We start from the raw sequence: 23,537 nt of genomic DNA, 5'->3' as shown, positions 1-23,537 counted from the left end.
CTCACTTCCTGTATTTGGACTCCTCATAGAGACACACAGGCAATAGCTGCAGGGACAAAAATATACACATTTTTTAACCAATGTATATTACAAATATACATATAATGATATTATCTACATTATATAAAAAGTTTATGTTGATGACAGGTACACTTTAATAAAGTTAGACCAATTCAATTATTAGCGTAATGAACTAGAGCGGAAGGAAGCCCCTTAATAATTACATGTACTTCATAACAAAATGGCAAACCAGGGACTAGAAATGTCCTTCCATATGGGAGTAGATTGTACATAGGAGGTAGAGAAGTTGTAATCATCAAGTTCAGTCCAGCTGTCCTTGCGATTTCAAGAGTAAGTGGGGATAAAAGAGGAGAAGAAAAAAGGAATGAAAACAGAGTTGTTACGCCGAGCGCTCCGGGTCCCCGCTCCTCCCCGGAGCGCTCGCTTCACTCCCTCCGCTGCAGCGCTCCGGTCACGTCCTCTGACCCGGGGCGCTGCGATCCTGCTGCCAGCCGGGATGCGATTCGCGATGCGGGTAGCGCCCGCTCGCGATGCGCACCCCGGCTCCCCTACCTGACTCGCTCCCCGTCTGTTCTGTCCCGGCGCGCGCGGCCCCGCTCCCTAGGGCGCGCGCGCGCCGGGTCTCTGCGATTTAAAGGGCCACTGCGCCGCTGATTGGCGCAGTGGTTCCAATTAGGGTTTTCACCTGTGCACTTCCCTATATTACCTCACTTCCCTTGCACTCCCTTGCCGGATCTTGTTGCCTTAGTGCCAGTGAAAGCGTTCCTTGTGTGTTCCTTGCCTGTGTTTCCAGACCTTCTGCCGTTGCCCCTGACTACGATCCTTGCTGCCTGCCCCGACCTTCTGCTACGTCCGACCTTGCTTCTGCCTACTCCCTTGTACCGCGCCTATCTTCAGCAGCCAGAGAGGTGAGCCGTTGCTAGTGGATACGACCTGGTCACTACCGCCGCAGCAAGACCATCCCGCTTTGCGGCGGGCTCTGGTGAAAACCAGTAGTGGCTTAGAACCGGTCCACTAGCACGGTCCACGCCAATCCCTCTCTGGCACAGAGGGTCCACTACCTGCCAGCCGGCATCGTGACAGTAGATCCGGCCATGGATCCCGCTGAAGTTCCTCTGCCAGTTGTCGCTGACCTCACCACGGTGGTCGCCCAGCAGTCACAACAGATAGCGCAACAAGGCCAACAGCTGTCTCAACTGACCGTTATGCTACAACAGTTGCTACCACAGCTTCAGCAGTCATCTCCTCCGCCAGCTCCTGCACCTCCTCCGCAGCGAGTGGCCGCTCCTGGGATACGCTTATCCTTGCCGGATAAATTTGATGGGGACTCTAAGTTTTGCCGTGGCTTTCTTTCCCAATGTTCCCTGCATCTGGAGATGATGTCGGACCTGTTTCCCACTGAAAGGTCTAAGGTGGCTTTCGTAGTCAGTCTTCTGTCCGGAAAAGCCCTGTCATGGGCCACACCGCTCTGGGACCGCAATGACCCCGTCACTGCCTCTGTACACTCCTTCTTCTCGGAAATCCGAAGTGTCTTTGAGGAACCTGCCCGAGCCTCTTCTGCTGAGACTGCCCTGTTGAACCTGGTCCAGGGTAATTCTTCCGTTGGCGAGTATGCCGTACAATTCCGTACACTTGCTTCAGAATTGTCCTGGAATAATGAGGCCCTCTGCGCGACCTTCAAAAAAGGCCTATCCAGCAACATTAAAGATGTTCTGGCCGCACGAGAAATTCCTGCTAATCTACATGAACTTATTCACCTAGCCACTCGCATTGACATGCGTTTTTCTGAAAGGCGTCAGGAACTCCGCCAAGATATGGACTCTGTTCGCACGAGGCGTTTCGTCTCCTCGGCTCCTCTCTCCTCTGGTCCCCTGCAATCTGTTCCTGTGCCTCCCGCCGTGGAGGCTATGCAGGTCGACCGGTCTCGCCTGACACCTCAAGAGAGGACACGACGCCGTATGGAGAACCTCTGCCTGTACTGTGCTAGTACCGAACACTTCCTGAGGGATTGTCCTATCCGTCCTCCCCGCCTGGAAAGACGTACGCTGACTCCGCACAAAGGTGAGACAGTCCTTGATGTCTACTCTGCTTCTCCACGTCTTACTGTGCCTGTGCGGATGTCTGCCTCTGCCTTCTCCTTCTCTACAGTGGCCTTCTTGGACTCTGGATCTGCAGGAAATTTTATTTTGGCCTCTCTCGTCAACAGGTTCAACATCCCAGTGACCAGTCTCGCCAGACCCCTCTACATCAATTGTGTAAATAATGAAAGACTGGACTGTACCATACGTTTCCGCACGGAGCCCCTTCTTATGAGCATCGGATCTCATCATGAGAGGATTGAACTTTTGGTCCTCCCCAATTGCACCTCGGAGATTCTTCTTGGACTTCCCTGGCTTCAACTTCATTCCCCAACCCTGGATTGGTCCACTGGGGAGATCAAGAGTTGGGGGTCCTCTTGTTCCAAGAACTGTCTAAAACCGGTTCCCAGTAACCCTTGCCGTAACTCTGTGGTTCCTCCAGTAACCGGTCTCCCTAAGGCCTATATGGACTTCGCGGATGTTTTCTGCAAAAAACAAGCTGAGACTCTACCTCCTCACAGGCCTTATGATTGCCCTATCGACCTCCTCCCGGGTACTACTCCACCCCGGGGCAGAATTTATCCTCTCTCTGCCCCAGAAACTCTTGCCATGTCCGAATACGTCCAGGAGAATCTAAAAAAGGGCTTTATCCGTAAATCCTCCTCTCCTGCCGGAGCCGGATTTTTCTTTGTGTCCAAAAAAGATGGCTCCCTACGTCCTTGCATTGACTACCGCGGTCTTAATAAAATCACGGTTAAGAACCGCTACCCCTTACCCCTCATCTCTGAACTCTTTGATCGCCTCCAAGGTGCCCACATCTTCACTAAATTGGACTTAAGAGGCGCCTATAACCTCATCCGCATCAGAGAGGGGGACGAGTGGAAAACGGCATTTAACACCAGAGATGGACACTTTGAGTATCTGGTCATGCCCTTTGGACTGTGCAATGCCCCTGCCGTCTTCCAAGACTTTGTCAATGAAATTTTTCGTGATCTGTTATACTCCTGTGTTGTGGTATATCTGGACGATATCCTAATTTTTTCTGCCAATCTAGAAGAACACCGCCAGCATGTCCGTATGGTTCTTCAGAGACTTCGTGACAACCAACTCTATGCCAAAATTGAGAAATGTCTGTTTGAATGCCAATCTCTTCCTTTTCTAGGATATTTGGTCTCTGGCCAGGGACTACAGATGGATCCAGACAAACTCTCTGCCGTCTTAAATTGGCCACGCCCCTCCGGACTCCGTGCTATCCAACGCTTTTTGGGGTTCGCCAATTATTACAGGCAATTTATTCCACATTTTTCTACCATTGTGGCTCCTATCGTGGCTTTAACCAAGAAAAATGCTGATCCCAAGTCCTGGCCTCCTCAAGCAGAAGACTCCTTTAAACGACTCAAGTCTGCCTTTTCTTCGGCTCCCGTGCTCTCCAGACCTGACCCTTCCAAACCCTTCCTATTGGAGGTTGATGCCTCCTCAGTAGGAGCTGGAGCTGTTCTTCTACAAAAAAATCCTTCCGGGCATGCTGTCACTTGTGGTTTTTTCTCTAGGACCTTCTCTCCAGCGGAGAGGAACTACTCCATCGGGGATCGAGAGCTTCTAGCCATTAAATTAGCACTTGAGGAATGGAGGCATCTGCTGGAGGGATCAAGATTTCCTGTTATTATCTACACCGACCACAAGAACCTCTCCTACCTCCAGTCGGCCCAACGGCTGAATCCTCGCCAGGCCCGGTGGTCTCTGTTCTTTGCCCGATTTAATTTTGAGATTCACTTTCGTCCTGCCGATAAGAACATTAGGGCCGATGCTCTCTCTCGTTCCTCGGATGCCTCAGAAGTTGATCTCCCTCCGCAACACATCATTCCACCTGACTGCCTGATCTCCACTTCTCCTGCCTCCATCAGGCAGACTCCTCCAGGAAAGACCTTTGTTTCTCCACGCCAACGCCTCGGAATCCTCAAATGGGGTCACTCCTCCCATCTCGCAGGTCATGCGGGCATCAAGAAATCTGTGCAACTCATCTCCCGCTTCTATTGGTGGCCGACTCTGGAGACGGATGTTGGGGACTTTGTGCGAGCCTGCACTATCTGTGCCCGGGATAAGACTCCTCGCCAGAAGCCCGCTGGTTTTCTTCATCCTCTGCCTGTCCCCGAACAGCCTTGGTCTCTGATTGGTATGGATTTTATTACTGATTTACCCCCTTCCCGTGGCAACACCGTTATTTGGGTGGTCGTTGATCGATTCTCCAAAATGGCACATTTCATCCCTCTTCCTGGTCTTCCTTCTGCGCCTCAGTTGGCTAAACAATTTTTTGTACACATTTTTCGTCTTCACGGGTTGCCTACGCAGATTGTCTCGGATAGAGGGGTCCAATTCGTGTCTAAATTCTGGAGGGCTCTCTGTAAACAACTCAAGATTAAATTAAATTTTTCCTCTGCATATCATCCCCAGTCCAATGGACAAGTAGAAAGAATTAACCAGATCCTGGGTGATTATTTGCGACATTTTGTTTCCTCCCGCCAGGATGACTGGGCAGATCTCCTTCCATGGGCCGAATTTTCGTATAACTTCAGGGTCTCTGAATCTTCCTCCAAATCCCCATTTTTCGTGGTGTACGGCCGTCACCCTCTTCCCCCCCTCCCTACCCCCTTGCCCTCTGGTCTGCCCGCTGTGGATGAAATTTCTCGTGACCTTTCCATTATATGGAGAGAGACCCAAAATTCTCTCTTACAGGCTTCTTCACGCATGAAGAGGTTCGCGGATAAGAAAAGAAGAGCTCCCCCCGTTTTTTCCCCTGGAGACAAGGTATGGCTCTCCGCTAAATATGTCCGCTTCCGTGTCCCTAGCTACAAGTTGGGACCACGCTATCTTGGTCCTTTCAAAATTTTGTGTCAAATTAATCCTGTCTCTTATAAACTTCTTCTTCCTCCTTCTCTTCGTATCCCTAATGCCTTTCACGTCTCTCTTCTCAAACCACTCATCCTCAACCGTTTTTCTCCCAAATCTGTTCCTCCCACTCCTGTTTCCGGCTCCTCGGACGTCTTCTCGGTCAAGGAAATTTTGGCTGCCAAAAAGGTCAGAGGGAAAAATTTTTTTTTAGTAGACTGGGAGGGTTGTGGTCCTGAAGAGAGATCCTGGGAACCTGAGGACAACATCCTTGACAAAAGTCTGCTCCTCAGGTTCTCAGGCTCCAAGAAGAGGGGGAGACCCAAGGGGGGGGGTACTGTTACGCCGAGCGCTCCGGGTCCCCGCTCCTCCCCGGAGCGCTCGCTTCACTCCCTCCGCTGCAGCGCTCCGGTCACGTCCTCTGACCCGGGGCGCTGCGATCCTGCTGCCAGCCGGGATGCGATTCGCGATGCGGGTAGCGCCCGCTCGCGATGCGCACCCCGGCTCCCCTACCTGACTCGCTCCCCGTCTGTTCTGTCCCGGCGCGCGCGGCCCCGCTCCCTAGGGCGCGCGCGCGCCGGGTCTCTGCGATTTAAAGGGCCACTGCGCCGCTGATTGGCGCAGTGGTTCCAATTAGGGTTTTCACCTGTGCACTTCCCTATATTACCTCACTTCCCTTGCACTCCCTTGCCGGATCTTGTTGCCTTAGTGCCAGTGAAAGCGTTCCTTGTGTGTTCCTTGCCTGTGTTTCCAGACCTTCTGCCGTTGCCCCTGACTACGATCCTTGCTGCCTGCCCCGACCTTCTGCTACGTCCGACCTTGCTTCTGCCTACTCCCTTGTACCGCGCCTATCTTCAGCAGCCAGAGAGGTGAGCCGTTGCTAGTGGATACGACCTGGTCACTACCGCCGCAGCAAGACCATCCCGCTTTGCGGCGGGCTCTGGTGAAAACCAGTAGTGGCTTAGAACCGGTCCACTAGCACGGTCCACGCCAATCCCTCTCTGGCACAGAGGGTCCACTACCTGCCAGCCGGCATCGTGACAAGAGTAAGGAATGTAGAAGGGAAAATAAAAAGGAGGTAGGAAAAAGAAAAAAACATAAGTAAAAGAAATCTAATAACAAGTGGTACCTGCATGAACCTCATCAACCGTCACTTCTATAGGGCATTGTTCTCTTCATCAAGTTCGTCCCATGGGTGCCAGATTCTTAAGAATCGTTCAAGAGTATTATCAACACAAGCTGACTGGTACTCCATCCTGTGGACCTCTTTAATTCTATCAATTATGGCTCTATTTGGTGGGGGGTCAGTACAAATCCACCACCTTGAGGCCTTCCGGACAAGGGAGTAGGAGGAGGAGATTTAAATGAAAAATCTCTGGGCGCAGGGGGACAGTAATACCTATAATCCTCCTAATCAGAGACTGTACCTCCAGCCAATAATGTTGCAGGGCATTGTTGCAGAGAAATCCCAGAAGATGTGAGGGAGAGAGCACATTTTAAGGGGTATGTTTTCATAGCAAAATTCAGCATAAGGGCAATATCAGAAAAAGAATGATTTTTCCATGCACACTTTTTAACTGTACAGCATAGACTACCCAGACACTGTGGCCAAAATTTATCAAAGAATGTCTATGGTAGAGCTATTTTCCCACGTGTATTTGGGTGGTGGGTTTGACTAGCGTGCATCTTATTTATCAAGAAGGTGCAGCAGGATGATGAATTTTGTGCAGTTCTGCTGTGGTGGGAAAAGCTCTACCACATACCCTTTTTCTAGACGCTTGTGAGGGAGAGAAGTAGACACTTTCCCGGGTCCTGAATTTGGTATGTTTACTTACTTTCACAGAGCTGCCTGGACTTTTTTACTTGCATTTTAGATGCTATCAAATTTGATTGCGGTGTCTAAGGGGTTAAAGCCGGGCATCACCATGATCGGTGATGTCTGTCATTAGAGATGGCCAGGACTAACCAGCTATGACCCATGCTCAGCTCCTGAGCACGTGTCATAGAAGGGGAGTGGGACACTGTCGTCCACAAGAGGTTAAAGGTAGAAGTTATTCTCACGCCTACTGGTAGGTGGTGTAGCTTTGTGCCTAAAAAAGTACCTTTGCGCACAAAATAGCAACAAAAGTCGCAAATGATAAATACGTGACCACTGCATGGTCAAAAAGAAAAAGTTCTATGGGTAGGCAAAAAGAGTAAATCTGTCTACATCAAAAGACGCATTAAAGTCTTTAAATATGCTTCTTGCGCCAGAACTGCTCCAAAACATAGACAAAAAAATGCTCTAAAAGCAAAGATAAATCTCCCCCTGTATCTCTGCATACAGTGCTTAGAATAACACTACCATGAAAGTTGATATTATAGTTCCATACATTATTGAAAGCCGCTGTTAAGTGGCCAAACAATACCTTAAAATGGTACTTCACTGGCCAGCGTTCAGAACATTTAGTTCCGAATGCTGTGTGCGCGCTGCGGGGGTCAGCCACGCCCCCTTGTGATGTCAGGACATGCCCCCTCAATGTAAGTCAATTAAAGGGGGCGTGGCGTCTGTCACGCCCCTTTCCGTAGACTTGCATTTAGGGGGCGTAGCCGACCCCTGCTGCACACACAGCGTTCGGAACTAAATAACCTGAAAGCTGGCCAGTGGAGTACCATTTTAATACATTGCCTAAAGAATAGCATCAAAATGTTTCCAAATAAGAGGAGCATACAGTTACGAAATAGTAGGAATCCAACTAATGCTGCCATATATCATCCAAATAGTTTCATACATTGTACATATAACAGTGCGAATAAAACACCTCTTAAATAATGCCATATATAAAAAAAATCATGCCATATATCATCCTAATATAGTAATGTAAACATCATATATTCACATGAACAGCACGCAATGAGCAGTTATGAAAACTTCTAGAAATTACACACACATGCCCAGATTTATCATACTGTGTGAGAGAAAAAATAGAGGGATTTTCCCACAGCAACCAATCACAGCTCAGCTAACAAGCTGAGGTAAAGTGAAAGCAGAGCTGTGATTGGTTCTTGTGGGAAAATGTCTCTATATTTTCTCTCACACAGTTTAATAAATCTGGGCCACAAACTTTGGGGGAGATATATCAAAACCTGTGCAAAGTTGCCCAGTTGCCCATAGCAACCAATCAGATTGCTTTTTCATTTTACAGAGGCCTTGTTAAAAATGAAAGAAGCGAGCTGATTGGTTGCTATGGGCAACTGGGCAACTTTTCTTCTGGACAGGTTTTGATAGATCTCCCCCCCTGTGTCAATCTCAGAGGAATCTAGTATCACATCCTGGCCAACTTTTTACTATTTTAACTTCCCAAGCATTAAAAGGGTATTCCGTCCAAAGACATCTTATCCGTTGCGATCTTTGTGCAGCACCCGCATTCTATGCGGGGCTGCTTCTCCAGTCTTGGAAACCTCTGTGTAATGTTACGCCACGCCCCTTCATTCATGTCTATGGGATTTGGATAGGGATAAGATGTCTTTGGCCGGAATACCCCTTTAACATCAGTGGTTAAAGTGTCTGCCAGGTCGACAAATTTTAAATTGGACCTCCATGGAACTTTAAAATTTTTATTATTTATTTAGAATGTTTGTAAATAATGAGATCACAGTTACTTCTGAGCCATATGGGGTCTCTAAAACAAACATAATGTTGCAGTATGGCCACAAGCATGTGACCTAAGGCTGACAACTTCTTTAGAAGGGTTTTTCAAGCCCGTCACCTCGATGACCTATTCCTCAGCACAGTTCATCAATATCTGATCGATGGGGGTCTGACTTCTTGGCTACGTCCCACAATACCTGTGGTTGTGGCTGTGCCCGATACTATAACTCACAGCAGCCCAGTTCCTTTCAAGCGAAAGACCCTTATCTGCTGTGCCAGACACAGCTCTTATGTATGACACTATAGCTGGGTAAACATTAAGGGGACCTGGCATAAGCTACAGCACCATGACTTCCTCATTCAGATAATTGTTGGGGATGACTATCACACATTACTCTCTCTGTAAACACTATTAACATTGGTGGCAGACCCCTGTTTTTATAGGGGAGTCAGCATCATTTCTATGTATTCATGTCCTTAATACCAAGCAGGGATGTCACTTGGCTTTAACATGTGTGGCCTGGGCCCCGGATAGAGTCTCAGAGCCCACTGCTCTCAGCAGAGGACACCACTGCAGCCAGTGATTGGCGGAGTGGTACCGTGACATCAAGTCTACAGCTCCGGCCAGTTCTGTTGAAGCAGACTGTCAGTGAAGACTGGCCGGAGATGGGTCATCTTGATACTGGAGCTATGAGGGAGCAGAGGAAGGTGAGTTAAAGTGTTTATTCTTTTTGTATGCAGCCTGGGGACAATCGTAAATTTACATTTTCCTCTGGACAACCCCTTTAATCCCCCAGGCTGCTTATTGTCCTAAAAAACGGAAGGCTTTATTTCTGCATCCTGCTAATACAGGTTTTTTTTTTTTGGGGGGGGGGGGGTGCATTAGTAAGATGGGTTAAATACAATATGGAATTTGGGGCTCAAGGGCACAGATATTAAATATATTATTCATTGTTTATAATTACATCAACATAAAAATATTACCATAAAATATTAAAAAACAATATAAAATACACTGTGTCCTGCGGCTCACAGGGCCCTTGTGTGTCGTCAGGATCACTAAAATTGCGATAGAATAAAACCAGTCCAACATATAAACTCAATGGGGGAGATTTATCAAAACCTGTGCAGAGGAAGAGTGGTGCGGTTGCCCATAGCAACCAATCAGATTGCTTCTTTCATTTTCCACAGGCCTCTAAAGAGGCCTGTGGAAAATGAAAAAAGCTATCTGATTGGTTGCTATGGGCAACTGCACCACTCTTCCTCTGCACAGGTTTTGATAAATCTCCCCAAATGTGACCAGACCAGATATAAATGTTCAGTAAGTCCTGTTACAGTCCTTATCCTCAGAATTGGTAGTTGCTTATATGCATATAATGGTGCTGCCGTAAATAATGTTATCCAGATGTTACAGGCTTAGTTATCAGAGATTTTAAACTCACCAGTCCGGGAGTGTGGTAACAGGAGGTCCTCAATGAGGATTCTTTCTCTGTAATTATGCCGGAACTTCTAGTGCCTTTTGCCGGTAATGTAATTAGATTGGAGTTTACCTTATTACCTCGGCACTGCCAAACATGAGGACGACGCTGGGATACCAACATAGCAACCAATCACATTTCTTCTTTCATTTTTTAAAAGGCCTCTGCAAAATGAAAGAAGCGATCTGATTGGTTGCTATGGGCAACTCAGCAACTTTTCCTCTGCACAGGTTTTGATAAATCTCCCACATTGAGTGTGTGGTATTCTATCGCAATTTTAGTGATCCTGTTGACACACAAGGGCCCTGTGAGTCGCAGGACACAGTGTATTTTATATTGGTTTTTTTTATATTTTATGATTATAATTTTATATTGATATTATTATAAACAATGAATAATATATTTCATATCCGTGCCCTTGAGCCCCAAATTCCATATTGTATTTAGCCTATTATCAGACATCGTGGGTGTAGGTGTCAGTTGGGCAGCTGTTTATTGGTGACTAGTTTGACAAGAGCCCCTCCAAAATCCTTGCCTTTAGCATTAGTAAGATGCCCATGGTCTGCATGATCTCTCTCCCTGCGGCCTCGCTGCACTCCTAAAGAGAGAAAAGCGGTCAACACTACAGGGAGGAGGCAAGCATAGGCAAAAGGGGGGTCTGACTAAGTAACTTGTCCGGTGTTTATACCTGTGCCCAATGTGTGTGTCTGTACATGCAGTGTACAGTGTGTATATGCATATACTCTGGGTATGTATATACTGTGTATGTATATACTGTAAACCTGGGGTAAAATCCTGGGGAAAAAAGTATGGGAACTCACCCTAGATTTCTACTCAAGGGCTGTTAATGGGAACAGTGTTCCTGCTGTGGAAGAAGTGCAGGAACTCCGTTCTTATGCGTTCCTGCAGGACTTGAGCCCTGCTGTATACCCAGTATGTCCCTGGTACAGTATCACACATAAGTGAGTCCACCCCTCACATTTTTGTATATATTTTATTCTATCTTTTTATTTATCTTTTCATGTGACACTGAAGAAATGAGACTCTGCTACAATGTAGAGCAGTGAGTGCATAGCCTATATAACAGTGTTTAACCCCTTAAGGACATGCGCCATAAATGTACGGTGCTGTATAGCACCTCTTAGCGCACAGCACTGAACATTTATGGCGCAGCTGTGATACGAGCACAGGAGCTGCACTCTCTTCATTCCTGGCGGGTCCCGGCAGCTGTCAGCAGCCGCGTACTCGCCGGTGATGGTGGACATCAGCAATCGCGCTGATGTCTGCCATTAACCCCTCAGGTGCCATGATCAATACAGATCACGGCATCTGTGGCAGTGCGGCACTTATAATGGCTGATCTGATCACCCGCGGCACTGCCACGGGGATCATATCAGCCAAGATGGCAGACGGAGGTCTCCTCACCTGCCTCCGTCCGTCTATCGGGGTCTTCTGCACTGATCTGCCTTCCAGCAGACCAGAGCAGAAGATCACCGATAATACTGATCAGTGCTATGCCCTATGCATAGGACTGAACAGTATTAGCAATCTAATGATTGCTATAAATAGTCCCCTATGGGGACTAAAAAAAGTGTAAAATAAATGTAAAAGAAAGTAAAAAAAGAAAAGTAAAAAAAAATGTAAAGAATCCCCTCCCCCAATAAAGTTTTAAATCACCCTTTTCCCCCATATTAATACATAAAAGTATTAACAAACTATAAATAATAAACATATTTGGTATCATTGCGTGCGTAAATGTCCAAACTATAAAAATATAATGTTAATGATCCCCTACAGGGAACAGCGTAAACGTAAAAAATAAAAAAAGTAAAAAAAAATATTTTTTTCATCAAACTGCAATTTTTTTTTTATAAAAAGCGATCAAAAAGTCACATATATGCAAATCTGGAACCAAAACAAACAACAGATCATGGCGCAAAAAATGAGCCCTCATACATTCCTGAATACGGAACAATAAGAAAGTTAGAGGTGGTCAAAATAGGGCAATTTTAAACATACTGATTTTGTAAAAAAGGTTTGAGATTTTTTTAAAGCAGTACAATAATAGAAATGTATGGGCATCATTTTAATCGTATTGACCCAGAGAATAAAGAAAATATATATTTTTTACCGTAAAGTGTACAGCGTGAAAACAAACCCCCCCACCCCCCCTCCCCCAAATTGGCAAAATTATGATTTTCGTTTCAATTTCCTTACACAGAAAAATATTTTTGGGTTTACCATGCATTTTAGGGTAAAATGAGTGATGTCATTCCAAAGTACAACTGGTCACGCAAAAAACAAGCCCTCATATGGGTCTGGGAAGGAAAATATAAAAGAGTTATGGATTTTAGAAGGCGAGGAGGAAAAAACAAGAACGCAAAAATAAAATTGGCTGGGTCCTGAAGGTGAAAATGAGCTGAGTCCTTAAGGGGTTAATGATTTGTCCCCTCAAAATAACTCAACAGAGTCATTAATGTCTAAACCTTGGCAATAAAAGTGAGTACACCCTTAAGAGGAGATGCATTGGATTAAGGCACAAGAACAAGAGACCTCGGTGGAGGCGGATGATTCTTGCTAAAGCCTAATCTATGGACTGTTCCCTACGAGTCACTGGGTGAATATCCTTTGTTTATCTGTATTTGTTAGAAAACTACATGTAACATGAAAAGATATAAAAACATTGGATATAAGCAATCCTGTTGATCAGCGTGTTTTTTACTATATGAACTGGGTCACTGGAAGTTCAACATGGCACCTCATGGCAAAGAACTCAAAGAATATCGGCACTTCGCTATTTTGCAAATATTTAGTATATCGCTATATATATATTTTTTTCTTTACAGTACACATCACAACAATGATGTGTTACTGTGTATAAAAAAAAAGATATGATCCCTCCCTGCTTCCAGCTTGTGGTCCAAAGAAGATTTCAATATTATTTACTGCGTGGGTCGGTGTGGAGCACGAATATTTCGTATATGCAAATAGGCAAATATTCGCGAATATCAGCACTTCCAGAGGACGCTGATCCCTCCCTTCTTTTAGCTTTAGATAGGGTAGGTTAGTTTAGCAGATAAGTTCTAGTGTAGTGTATAGTGCTAGTTAGTTAAAAGATATAATCGCTCATGCGCACTATACAAATTTCATTGCAATTTTCACATGAAAAAAAGTGAACGAACATAATGAATATGCAAATTTTGCATACATAGGACAAATATTCGTCCATATATTTGCAAAATATCGCAAATTCGAATACGGCCCCTGCTGCTCATCACTACTGAGGATCTGAAAAATATAATTGTTGCTCTACATGAAGATGGCTTAGGCTATAAGACAATTGCCAAGACCTTGAAACTGAGCTGCAGCATGGTGGGCCAAACCATACAGCTGTTTTACAAGACAGGTTCCACTCAGAACAGGCCTCTCCATGGTCAACCAAAGGTGTGCGTGTAACCATAGGTGATAACAGATTAAATGTAGTCAGATTGTGACCATGTTTGCCCTCTTTTATGCTGGTATATTTTTTTGTAAAATATACAGTGACCCCCCAACCTACGATGGCCCCGACATACGATCATTTCAACATGCGATGGCCTCTCAGAGGCCATCGCATGTTGAAGGCAGCATCAACATACAATGCTTTTGTATGTCGGGGCAATCGCATAAACGACTTTCCGGCAGCGCAGACTGCTTCAGCTGCCACCGGATAGCCATTTACGGTGCCCCGTGTGGTCCGTTGATGATCACTTACCTGTCCTCGGGGCTCCGGCACGTCCTCTTTGGGATCCCCTGCATCATCGGCGCTCTCCATCATCGCCATCACGTCGCTGCGCATGCCTTCCCGTCATCCAATAGGAGCGGTGTGATTAACGATGTGATGGCGGCGACGGAGAGCCAGGATGCTGGGGAAACAGAGGCCTTGCCAGAGCGTCGGGGACACCCCGGGGACAGCGATGGAGGGCGACATCCAGGGCAGCGGTGACGAGTGGTGACGGTCCGGAGCAGCGGGGACACGTAAGTACAACTTCCTATACCAGTGGTCTAGGAAGTTGGCTGTACGGGCATGCTGGGTGTTGTAGTTTTGCAACATCTGGAGGTCCGCAGGTTGTAGACCACTGTCCTATACTTTACATTGCACGGATCCCTCAACATGCAATGGTTTCAACAAACGATGGTCCATTTGGAACGGATTACCATCGTATGTTGAGGGACCACTGTATACTGCCACAATAACAACCAAATTTCACAATCAGACTATGCCTGGTCCGTGATCACTTACCTTTCCTTACCTTAAAGAGTACCTGTCATCAACTAAACTTTCCCTGATCCCCCTCCCCATCTGTCCCTTACTCTAACTATGCCTATCCCTGTGTTTATTGAGGTTTAAAACGCTGTGGAAATACACTTTTTTTATCCCTCTTCATTAGCTCAGGAGCACTGTCTTTCTGAGGGGTGGAAGGAGGCGGGTCCCGGCAGGCATAATGTCACATGAAGCCTGGCCGGGACTCTGCTTCTGCCAGTCTTCCTGTATGCTGCTCTCCCTCTGCAGCAGTGTTTCCCAACCAGGGTACCTCCAGCTGTTGCAAAACTACAACTCCCAGCATGCCCAGACAGCCAACAGCTGCACTAAAAAGTCAATGCTGAGAACCAGGGGCGGTGGGAGCAATTACAGAGGCAGTAATTAAGATGAATGTCAGGGGGGGAGGGGGCCAAAGAGCAGGGAGGGCAGTGAGATAATACAATGTATAAGATAACGTGTGGTGAGGGGCAGGGAGAACACAGAGCAGGGGGGAGGGGGAGGTGACTGGCCTCGGTTATATGAGAGGCATGTGCAGGCTTGTAGCTCACAGTGCTGCTCCAGGCTGGGAGCGAGTCCTGAGCTGAGAGTAGTGAACTTCCTGTGGAAGGACCAGTGCCCTTTCAGCATTAGTCCTAAAAGCTGTACACTTACTATGAAAAGCATAGGAAGCTGCCTGCAGACCAGGCATAGAAGAGAGACCCATAGTGGCCAAAAGTATAAAATGAAAAAAACTGGTATAAATATTAATATTTTTTAATAAAGATATATTACAACATGTCTTCATTAATGATTATGAACAACATATTAAAAGTTTTTGTTGATGACAGGTACTCTTTAAATACATTTCTAATATATATTGGTGATGGAGCCTTAAAACATTATGTGAATTGGGCTGTAAGAATTCAAAACAACACCCCCCCCCCCAATTCCCTTTTTTTTTTAAGTAGAAAAGAAAGCATGTGAAGGAGACATTAATGTAGATTCACACAAAATCCCCAGGTTACACATGCAGTGCTGAATGTCTCTTCACTGTGAACTTGATGTAAATTACAGAATGTGAAGCTTGTGACACAGATTGTGTGTGGATTTGTCTGGCATTAAAGGGGTATTCCAACTATAGACATCTTATCCCCTATCCATAGGATAGGGGATAAGGTGTCTCCGGACGTAATACCTCTCTAAATTACAGCACATGTGAATCCACCCTGAGGCCTCCTTCACACATACTTTTTGTGTCGTTTTTTTGCCCTATAAATATCAAAACCTGTTCAGAGGAAAAGTTGCCCAGTTGCCCATAGCAACCAATCAGATCGCTTCTTTCATTTTGCAGAGGCCTTGTTAAAAATGAAAGAAGCGATCTGATTGGTTGCTATGGGCAACTGTTCCTCTGGACAGGTTTTGATAAATCTCCCCCATAGTGTAAGGCGGTGCTCATGTTACCAGAATACAGACGTATTTTTGTGTTTGTGTTAGTCCCGGCTAGTGTTGAGCGGCATAGGCCATATTCGAATTCACGATATTTCGTGAATATATGGAAGAATATTTGTCAGATATTCGCTAAATTTGCATATTCGTAATATTCACGTTTTATTTTCGCATATGCGGAAATTTGCATATGCGCAAATTCGCACATGCGAAAAATTAGCATATGAAAAATTTGAGCCTTCTTTACCCACACAAGCTGGAAGCAGAGAGGGATGATCACTGTGATGTGTACTGTGAAAAAAAAGACCAACAAATAAATAAAACAAATATTCGTAATTGCGAATATATAGTGCTATATTTGCGAATATTCGTGAATTCGTGAATATGCAATATTGGCGAATAAAATTCGCATTGCGAATATTCGCGAGCAACACTAGTCCCGACATGACTGAGGGTCTGAAGAGCAAAATACAACACAGAGGGCCTGTGACCCGGATGTTTGGAACCCTAGCAACATCCTTGTTACCAAATGTTGCACTTGGTGAAAAACAATCTGGACATCACATAGCTATGTGTGACTTGGATCATATTTTCTCAACATATGTCCTCGGTAGAACAAAAACGATTTGAAAATTGTTTATTGGAACATGCTATATCTATGGGATCTTTCTCAATGGATATGCACTTCGGTGTAAAGTTTCCGTCAGCTGGGATATTTTAAATGCACGTACGTATTCTGCCGCCTTGTGCTCTGTTTCTATGTGCCCAATGGGGAGACATAATCCAAGGATTAGAGAGTCAATATAACCTACTGACTCTATTCATGCGGAGAGGAATGAGGCGGTCTTGATGCATGCAAGGGATTACCGTCTCCTTGCTCTGATTTCAGGCTCAAGAGGTGCAAGACTGCAATGTAGACACGTAGCAGTGAGCAAAGTTTAAGCCTGAATGTAATATACGGTGCCTGCAGACTGCCATAACAGGTTTCAAACACATTATGACTCGTTCATTGGTTCATGTTAACTTGTACATGCGACATAACTTCTTTTTTTTTTTTTTTTAGACACGGAGCCCAACTAATAATTTTATAGGGACATTCAAAATGCAGTCCATTCTAAGGGCCGCATGTTATAAAGCAGGGGGAGCTGAGCAGATTCAGATTTAGTTTTGCTTGTAAACTTTCAGAATAAAAATAACTATAATTTATGTAAACCTCTGGTAGTCAACTAGTCGGTACAACTTGATTTACAGCCCAGTCAGTCAGTGAATATATGTGCATATACAGAGATAGCTGTCAATTACTAAAATTACCAAATTTGTGTTTCAGTACAATAGACTTAAAGGGGTACTCCGCCCCTAGACATCTTATCCCCTATCCAAATAAGTTGTTTTTTTTCGGGGTCCCGCCACTGGGGACCCCCACATTCTACCATGCGGCACCCACCTGTCACGGCTTCCGGAACTGCTGGAGGCCCTCAGGCTAATACCATCCCGAACGACGGGGACGGAAGATCGTGACGTCACGACTCCGCCCCGTGTGACGTCACACCCTGCCCCCTCAACGCAAGTCTATGCAAGGGGGCGTGACAGCCCCTAAGATGTCTAGGGGCAGAGTACCCCTTTAAACGTGTAATAATCTGCAAAATTGTACCTAGTGCCTATAGCCATGTATCACTTACATCTATGTCATGAAAGAAGGGTGCCCATGCATTGACTTGTTGGAAGATTGCTGTGATTGACAACTGAGCTCCAGCACCTGGGCAGGGTCAGAGTAAGATTATGTTCACCTGGGCGAATGTCCGTGACAGCAGAGTGTTGGCAGAACATGCTGGAAATGCACTGCCTCATAGACGGCAATGCATTTCCGTGCAGACTCCGTTGAAAGAATAGACAAGTCTCTGGAATCGGGAAATTCCACCGTCTGCACAGTGCAGCAGAATCCCTTTAAAATCAATGGGACTCTGCTGCAGTGGGACGTCCATGCAGAATTTTGCACGGAAATACCGCCATGTGTCCTCAGTGGTAATCTGGGATGTTCGACCATAAAAGAAAATTCTGTCCAGGATCCTCATCCCCTGGCTAGAGTAGACAAAGGATACTAAGAGCAACTGTGGAGGACCTGTGCTGTCTTGCATTACATATCTCATTGATTTAAATGGACGCTGTATAATCTTTTATTTCCCTTATGGTGGCGCTGCAGGTTTTCTCACCAATTACAACTGATGATTGCAACGGAACAATCCGTGACCAGCTTATTGTTAATGGATTCTTTTGAAAAGTAAGGATTTTCCAGAGTGGGTTAGAGTGAGGTATTTTTAGAACATTTAAAATCTTTAACACCGCTTAAGTTTGCATGAAAACAGGAAAACATTCAATATTTGCATTAAAATAAAGAACTACATAGTTTAGAAACAATTTCCATTTGTCCCATAGCAATTAATGGAGCAATGGCAATACTAGCATACCATCATTCTTTTCATAAGGGGCACATGGGGACCGATGTTCTCGAGATCACTGTGGGTCTGGAGGGTGGGGTAAATGGGGACCGAGATCTCTGTGGGTCTGGAGGGTGGGCACATGGGGACCGAGATCTCTGTGGGTCTGGAGGGTGGGGCACATGGGGACCGAGATCTCTGTGGGTCTGGAGGGTGGGGCACATGGGGACCGAGATCACTGTAGGTCTGGAGGGTGGGGCACATGGGGACCGAGATCTCTGTGGGTCTGGAGGGTGGGGCACATGGGGACCGAGATCACTGTGGGTCTGGGGGGTGGGGCCTCCAGCGATCAGACATTCATCACTTATACTGTGGGGCTAATCTGCAACTCTGAGGGTATGTTCACACGGCAGAATGTCTGTGCGGAATGCCGCATGAATATTCTGCAGGGACATACCATGGGATTCCGCATTCCACACGACATTCCGCAATTAATTTCAATGGGATTCTGCTGCTCTGTTCACACTTCGCAGAAATCCTGATTTCGGCATCCATGAAAACATTGAACATGTTCAATGTTTTTGTGGATTCCGCTCGAGAAATGCATTGCTGTCTATCATACAGCACATTTCCAAATGGTCCAAGTATCGGCATATTCTTTCAGCACTGTCTTTAAAAATGTCCACATGGAAATTTTCCATGCGGACATTCCACTGTGTGAACATAGCCTGACACACTTTCCCAAGGAATACACTCAGAATAGGTGACGCATCACTTATTTGGGTCTATTCGAAATGTGCATACGAAAAAATAAGAGTCACAATTTTGCCTTTAAAACTGTGATATTACCAGCAAAATGGCCAATGTCATTGGCCAATGTGTGCTGGCATGGTAGGTAGTTATAAGGTAGTAAGAAGTACAGGGAGAGGTTCAAAAGACAAATTTGAGGTGTTTGGTGATAGTGGCCCGTGATTGTTAGCATGGATCCCTGTGGATCAGTGGCATAGTCAAAAGTTACATATTTTTTTATTGGTTAAAAGTTGGCTGTGCATTCTGTTCTTTGTGATCCGCATGTATATATGGTAAGCATGTCTTACACAAAGTTTTCTTTAAAGAACAAACCCCCGTCCTTCCCTGCTTTATCCCCCTTAATAAAAAAAAATAAAAAAAAGTTTCACCAGAGGCTTCATACACCAATAGGATAAACCTATATACCCACATCCATTACACTGGGATGAAGCAGCAGCTAGGACGCTAGTGATTTTCAGGTCTATCCTCTCTGTATTTTCTGCTCTGATCAATTATTTGATTTTATACACTTACACTGTCATATACAACTTGTTTATTCACATGCAGCACAGGCATGCATAAAATACATTGCGTATTAAATAAATAAAATAATATAACTAAATGTATTTCTTACCTGGACTAGAAGCATACATAAGATTTTGTCTGGCACCATCCTGGCATTGAACTGTTAACAAGATTATAAAATGAAGAAATTGTCATCCAATAGTCCAGCGAGTGGTGTTCTTTTCTCTAGAAGGCTAAAACTATGTTAACTGGTCAATGTGTACCCAGTCCGTTTAGCGAGATGTCTACTTTCACCACAATAGGCAAGAAGAAATGTGTTTTTACCCACAGGAACACATGATGGGAACTGGTCCTAGTAGAGGAGGTGCCAAACAAGCAATGCCTGTCAAAGAGAAGGTGGATAAGTCCAAAAATGAGGGATTGGGGTATGAGGAGGACAGGTAGAATAGTCCACAGGTTAGAGGTAGGCACGGTAGAGCAGTTATTTGTAGCTGTAGTTGTAAAGGACAGGAGCAGACAGGTAATGGTCCTGATGGCTCTTGTACCGTTTTCTTTTGCGTTGCTACATTTCCTCTGCAAAGTCTTCTTTTATCCTGCTTTTTCTTAGTTTTTATCTGCATCTGATCCCAAATCTGTTTTCCTATATCCCTTATTTAGTTCCTTTTCGTATGCGTTTTTTTTTTCTCCTTAGCTATATTTGAATCTTTTGCACTGTAGTTTCAGTAGTATCCATGGTCAGCACCACCAGTTCTTCTCTCCTTTCTATCATGCATCTCTCTCTACCTCTGCCTTTTTTGTCCCCTGCCTTTCTCTCTGCACTCCTTTGGTTTCCCTCCTCCTCTCTTTCTTCCTCTCCCACCCTCCCTCTTCTTTTCTCCCAAGGTACGATCCCAGTGTTCTTTCCTCTTCCAGGCGTCTTCACGTCCGTTGGTCACAGCTAAAGCTGCTCTCCTTAACCCTTAGAAAATATAAAATCTAGAAAAAAAAAATATGTCTTTAAACTTCTTGTTGCTATTTCATTCTATAGGTTTTAACAGATGTGTCAACTCCTGCTATGCCACACAAAACCCTATAACCATTGTGTGTATATTTCCTGAGATACACCTAGCTCATACACAGTATACGATTCATAATAATGTATGGTCTATTGGTTCTCATGTTCCCAATAAGACGCCTCTGCAGGTGCTCTTATGTTAATTTAGTATGTAGTACAGTAGTATTACAGTAATATTAATAGGTTCTTTGACGACCATTGTATGTGAAACCATTGTATGTTGAGACCATAACTCTATGGAAACCTGGTAATTGGTTCTGAAACCACCAAAATGGCATCCAAAAATTGGAAAAAGTGAGGATTAAAGATAAATAAGTAGATAACCAATATAGATAATGCAAATCCTTCTATATAAAAGTAAGAAAGATCTGCTGGGAGCTTTAAATCACTTTCTATTTCAGTGTTTCCCAAGCAGGGTGCCTCCAGCTGTTGCAAAACTACAACACCCAGCATGCCCGGACAGCCTTCGGCTGTCCGGGCATGCTGGGTGTTGTAGTTTTGCAACAGCTGGAGGCACCCTCTTTGGGAAACACTGGTCTATGTAGAGGACAGGAGCTTCTTCAGGGTCCTGTACAGAACACGCAATGTCCTAAAAAAAGGAAAATGGAGCCTCAATCACCTGGTGCCCAAAGGAGCAGCTAACTCTGGCACAGGTAAAGAGTACAGAACATGTAATACCTCCTTGTACTGTAGGGGGCGCTACTAGACACCAGTCAGTGCATCCGCTTCAGTAATACAGGGGTTTTACCAGTGAAATATCCATTCTGATTGGTCGGTTCTTCCAGCCATTGACACGTTTCGCAGATTCCATAGCATTGTATGTTGAGTCTGGTTTCAAGTTACAATGGTCCAGAAAAGAACATTGTATGTTGAAACTATTGTACGTTGAGGCCATTGTAAATTAAGGGATTACTGTACATTGCTTTGGGTAAACTATCCAAAAAGTCATAAAAGTCATCACTACGTGAAGGAAGAATTTCCCATCATACATGACACATGGGATGTATATGCCTGCAACTGGCCATATTCTGAAAATACTACAAGCTAAACTATGCTGCAGTCAAAGTTACTATTATTTACAGCGTACATAAACTGAATTCCCTGGTGAGAACGTGTTGACGACACCAAGAAATGATTTAAAACGTTGTAAACTTCTGTGCCCTCTTTTCTTTGTCACATCTCTAACATATCTCATAAACATGCATTGCTATCTTTTTGTTTCCTATGGTTTGTTCCTTCTACTGTGACAAAAATAAACTGGGTTAAATACCGTTAGTACAAGGTGACCCTAATAGGGTTAAAAAAAAAAATACATTGTGGGTTTTCCAGTTTCTGTACTGGAGCTTTGTAGGTCATCTCAATAGAGGAGTCAGGGATCCTTGAACCTAACGTTACAGGGTCAGGATATCTTATGACAAATCATTCAGCTTGTTGGTAAGACCTTCACTTGGTTTTCTTCCAGTGCTGGTCTTTTATTCTTTAATTCTTCATCTGACCACTTGGCTCTTTACTGTCACTGGTCTTATTATGACGCTGGGAACAATTGGTCTATTTTAGTATGTGTGACCGCTTGCCAATTTATGCATCGTGCATTGACTGATACATAAAAGCTAAATAATACAGTCTGTTAGGAACCTACTTCATGACCTACAGGAAGAGATTTCCAATTAGCATTATATTTTAGAACCCTCTATTGCTGCTAAGACTTCTTTCTTGTTACAAGATTCTATGCTTCTCTCCCACCTTGAGATTTCATGTGGGCGATATCTGATACATCAATCTGAAGGAATAACCTCATACCCTAAACGTTATCTCTTCAGGCGTATTGCTTTATACAAAAAATAAATAAATATATATATATATATATATATATATATATATATATATATATATAAAAAATTGACAGGAGGCTTAGCCACTGCTGAAAAGTATTATTAACCACCCTTCTATGTAAATATAACCATAAACATCAGACTATAAGGAGTAGTTCGTCCTAACCCTAATTCACTAGCTATGTGCACATAGCAGGTGGTAAGTTATTAGAAATGTTTTACCGCTTGCTCGAAATCTATGTTAAGAATGAGTACCCTTGTGCAGTGAGAAACTGTGTAGTCTATAACCCATATTGGTTCCCCAAATACGTATCAAAGTCTCACCCTCTTGATGGCAGTAACGTCCTGTCTTATTCAGGGTGAGTCTCCCCCAGCTCATCGGCAGGTTGTCAACGAGACCTTCATAGCCCCTGGCGTCCCTTCCAGAGATTACACAGCCAAACGTCCCCGCACTGCAGAGGCAAAGCAGTATTGTGACAGTCAGCAAAGGCAGGGACATCAGCTGTTTGCTCTCCTAACCGGGGGGTGGGGGGGGGGCACCCCTCATGTGAGGGAATCCCTTCACCTCCTACAGAAGAAGCAGAGCAGCCTACCTCCTTTTCTCTCTTTCCCACTCGCTCGCCTGCTGGATACGGTCCAAACTCTCATCACCCCTCCCTGTAATTGTTCGTCTCTCTGTTGCAGATCCCCTTCTCTGTATCCATACAATTATTTCTTCTATTTACTTATCACTTACCACCCTCACCTAGCTCCCTATTTCTGCATTCTGTCTCTTCTCTCCCACACATTATATATGGCACTTGCTGTACATCTTCTTACAGACGTCTTCGTTTCTTCATCCTGCTTCCAATGCAGCTATTTTTGTCACCACTGCGTTCAGATTAAAGATTGTCCATAATCCTTATTTTTTAACCTAAACTATTGGAGTCACTCTAAAGCATATGTCTGATAGATGCCCAGCTACATTAACTCTTGTATGTTTTTTGTGCCTATAATGAATCAGCTTGAAGCAGTGATCTTATGCTTGTTAAGCTTTACTTTTTTTAATACTGTGTATTATACGCTACTAATATAGAGTTT

General features: G+C 44.7%; 1 protein-coding gene across 3 annotated transcripts in view; it reads right to left on the bottom strand.

Moving 5' to 3' along the window:
• CRHR1 (corticotropin releasing hormone receptor 1) overlaps nt 1-23,067 on the bottom strand; it is a 212,027-nt gene extending 188,960 nt beyond the window's left edge. The window contains exons 1-3 of one of the 3 annotated variants that reach the window (XM_056547987.1): nt 23,051-23,067; nt 22,782-22,909; nt 19,681-20,546 (exon numbers count right to left, since the gene is read on the bottom strand). In XM_056547987.1, coding sequence (XP_056403962.1) covers nt 19,681-19,719 — 39 coding nt within the window. In that variant the 5' untranslated portion in view covers nt 19,720-20,546; nt 22,782-22,909; nt 23,051-23,067. Of the gene's footprint in view, nt 1-19,680; nt 20,547-22,781; nt 22,970-23,050 lie in introns of those variants that run through there. The other 2 variants (XM_056547988.1, XM_056547989.1) reach the window with 2 other exon arrangements.
• Between the last annotated feature and the right edge of the window lie 470 nt (nt 23,068-23,537).

Source organism: Hyla sarda, chromosome 12 (assembly GCF_029499605.1).
Source record: "Hyla sarda isolate aHylSar1 chromosome 12, aHylSar1.hap1, whole genome shotgun sequence".
Taxonomy (NCBI): Eukaryota; Metazoa; Chordata; class Amphibia; order Anura; family Hylidae; genus Hyla; species Hyla sarda.
Note: the sequence above shows the minus strand (reverse complement) of the source record. Positions and strands in the feature narration are given on the sequence as shown.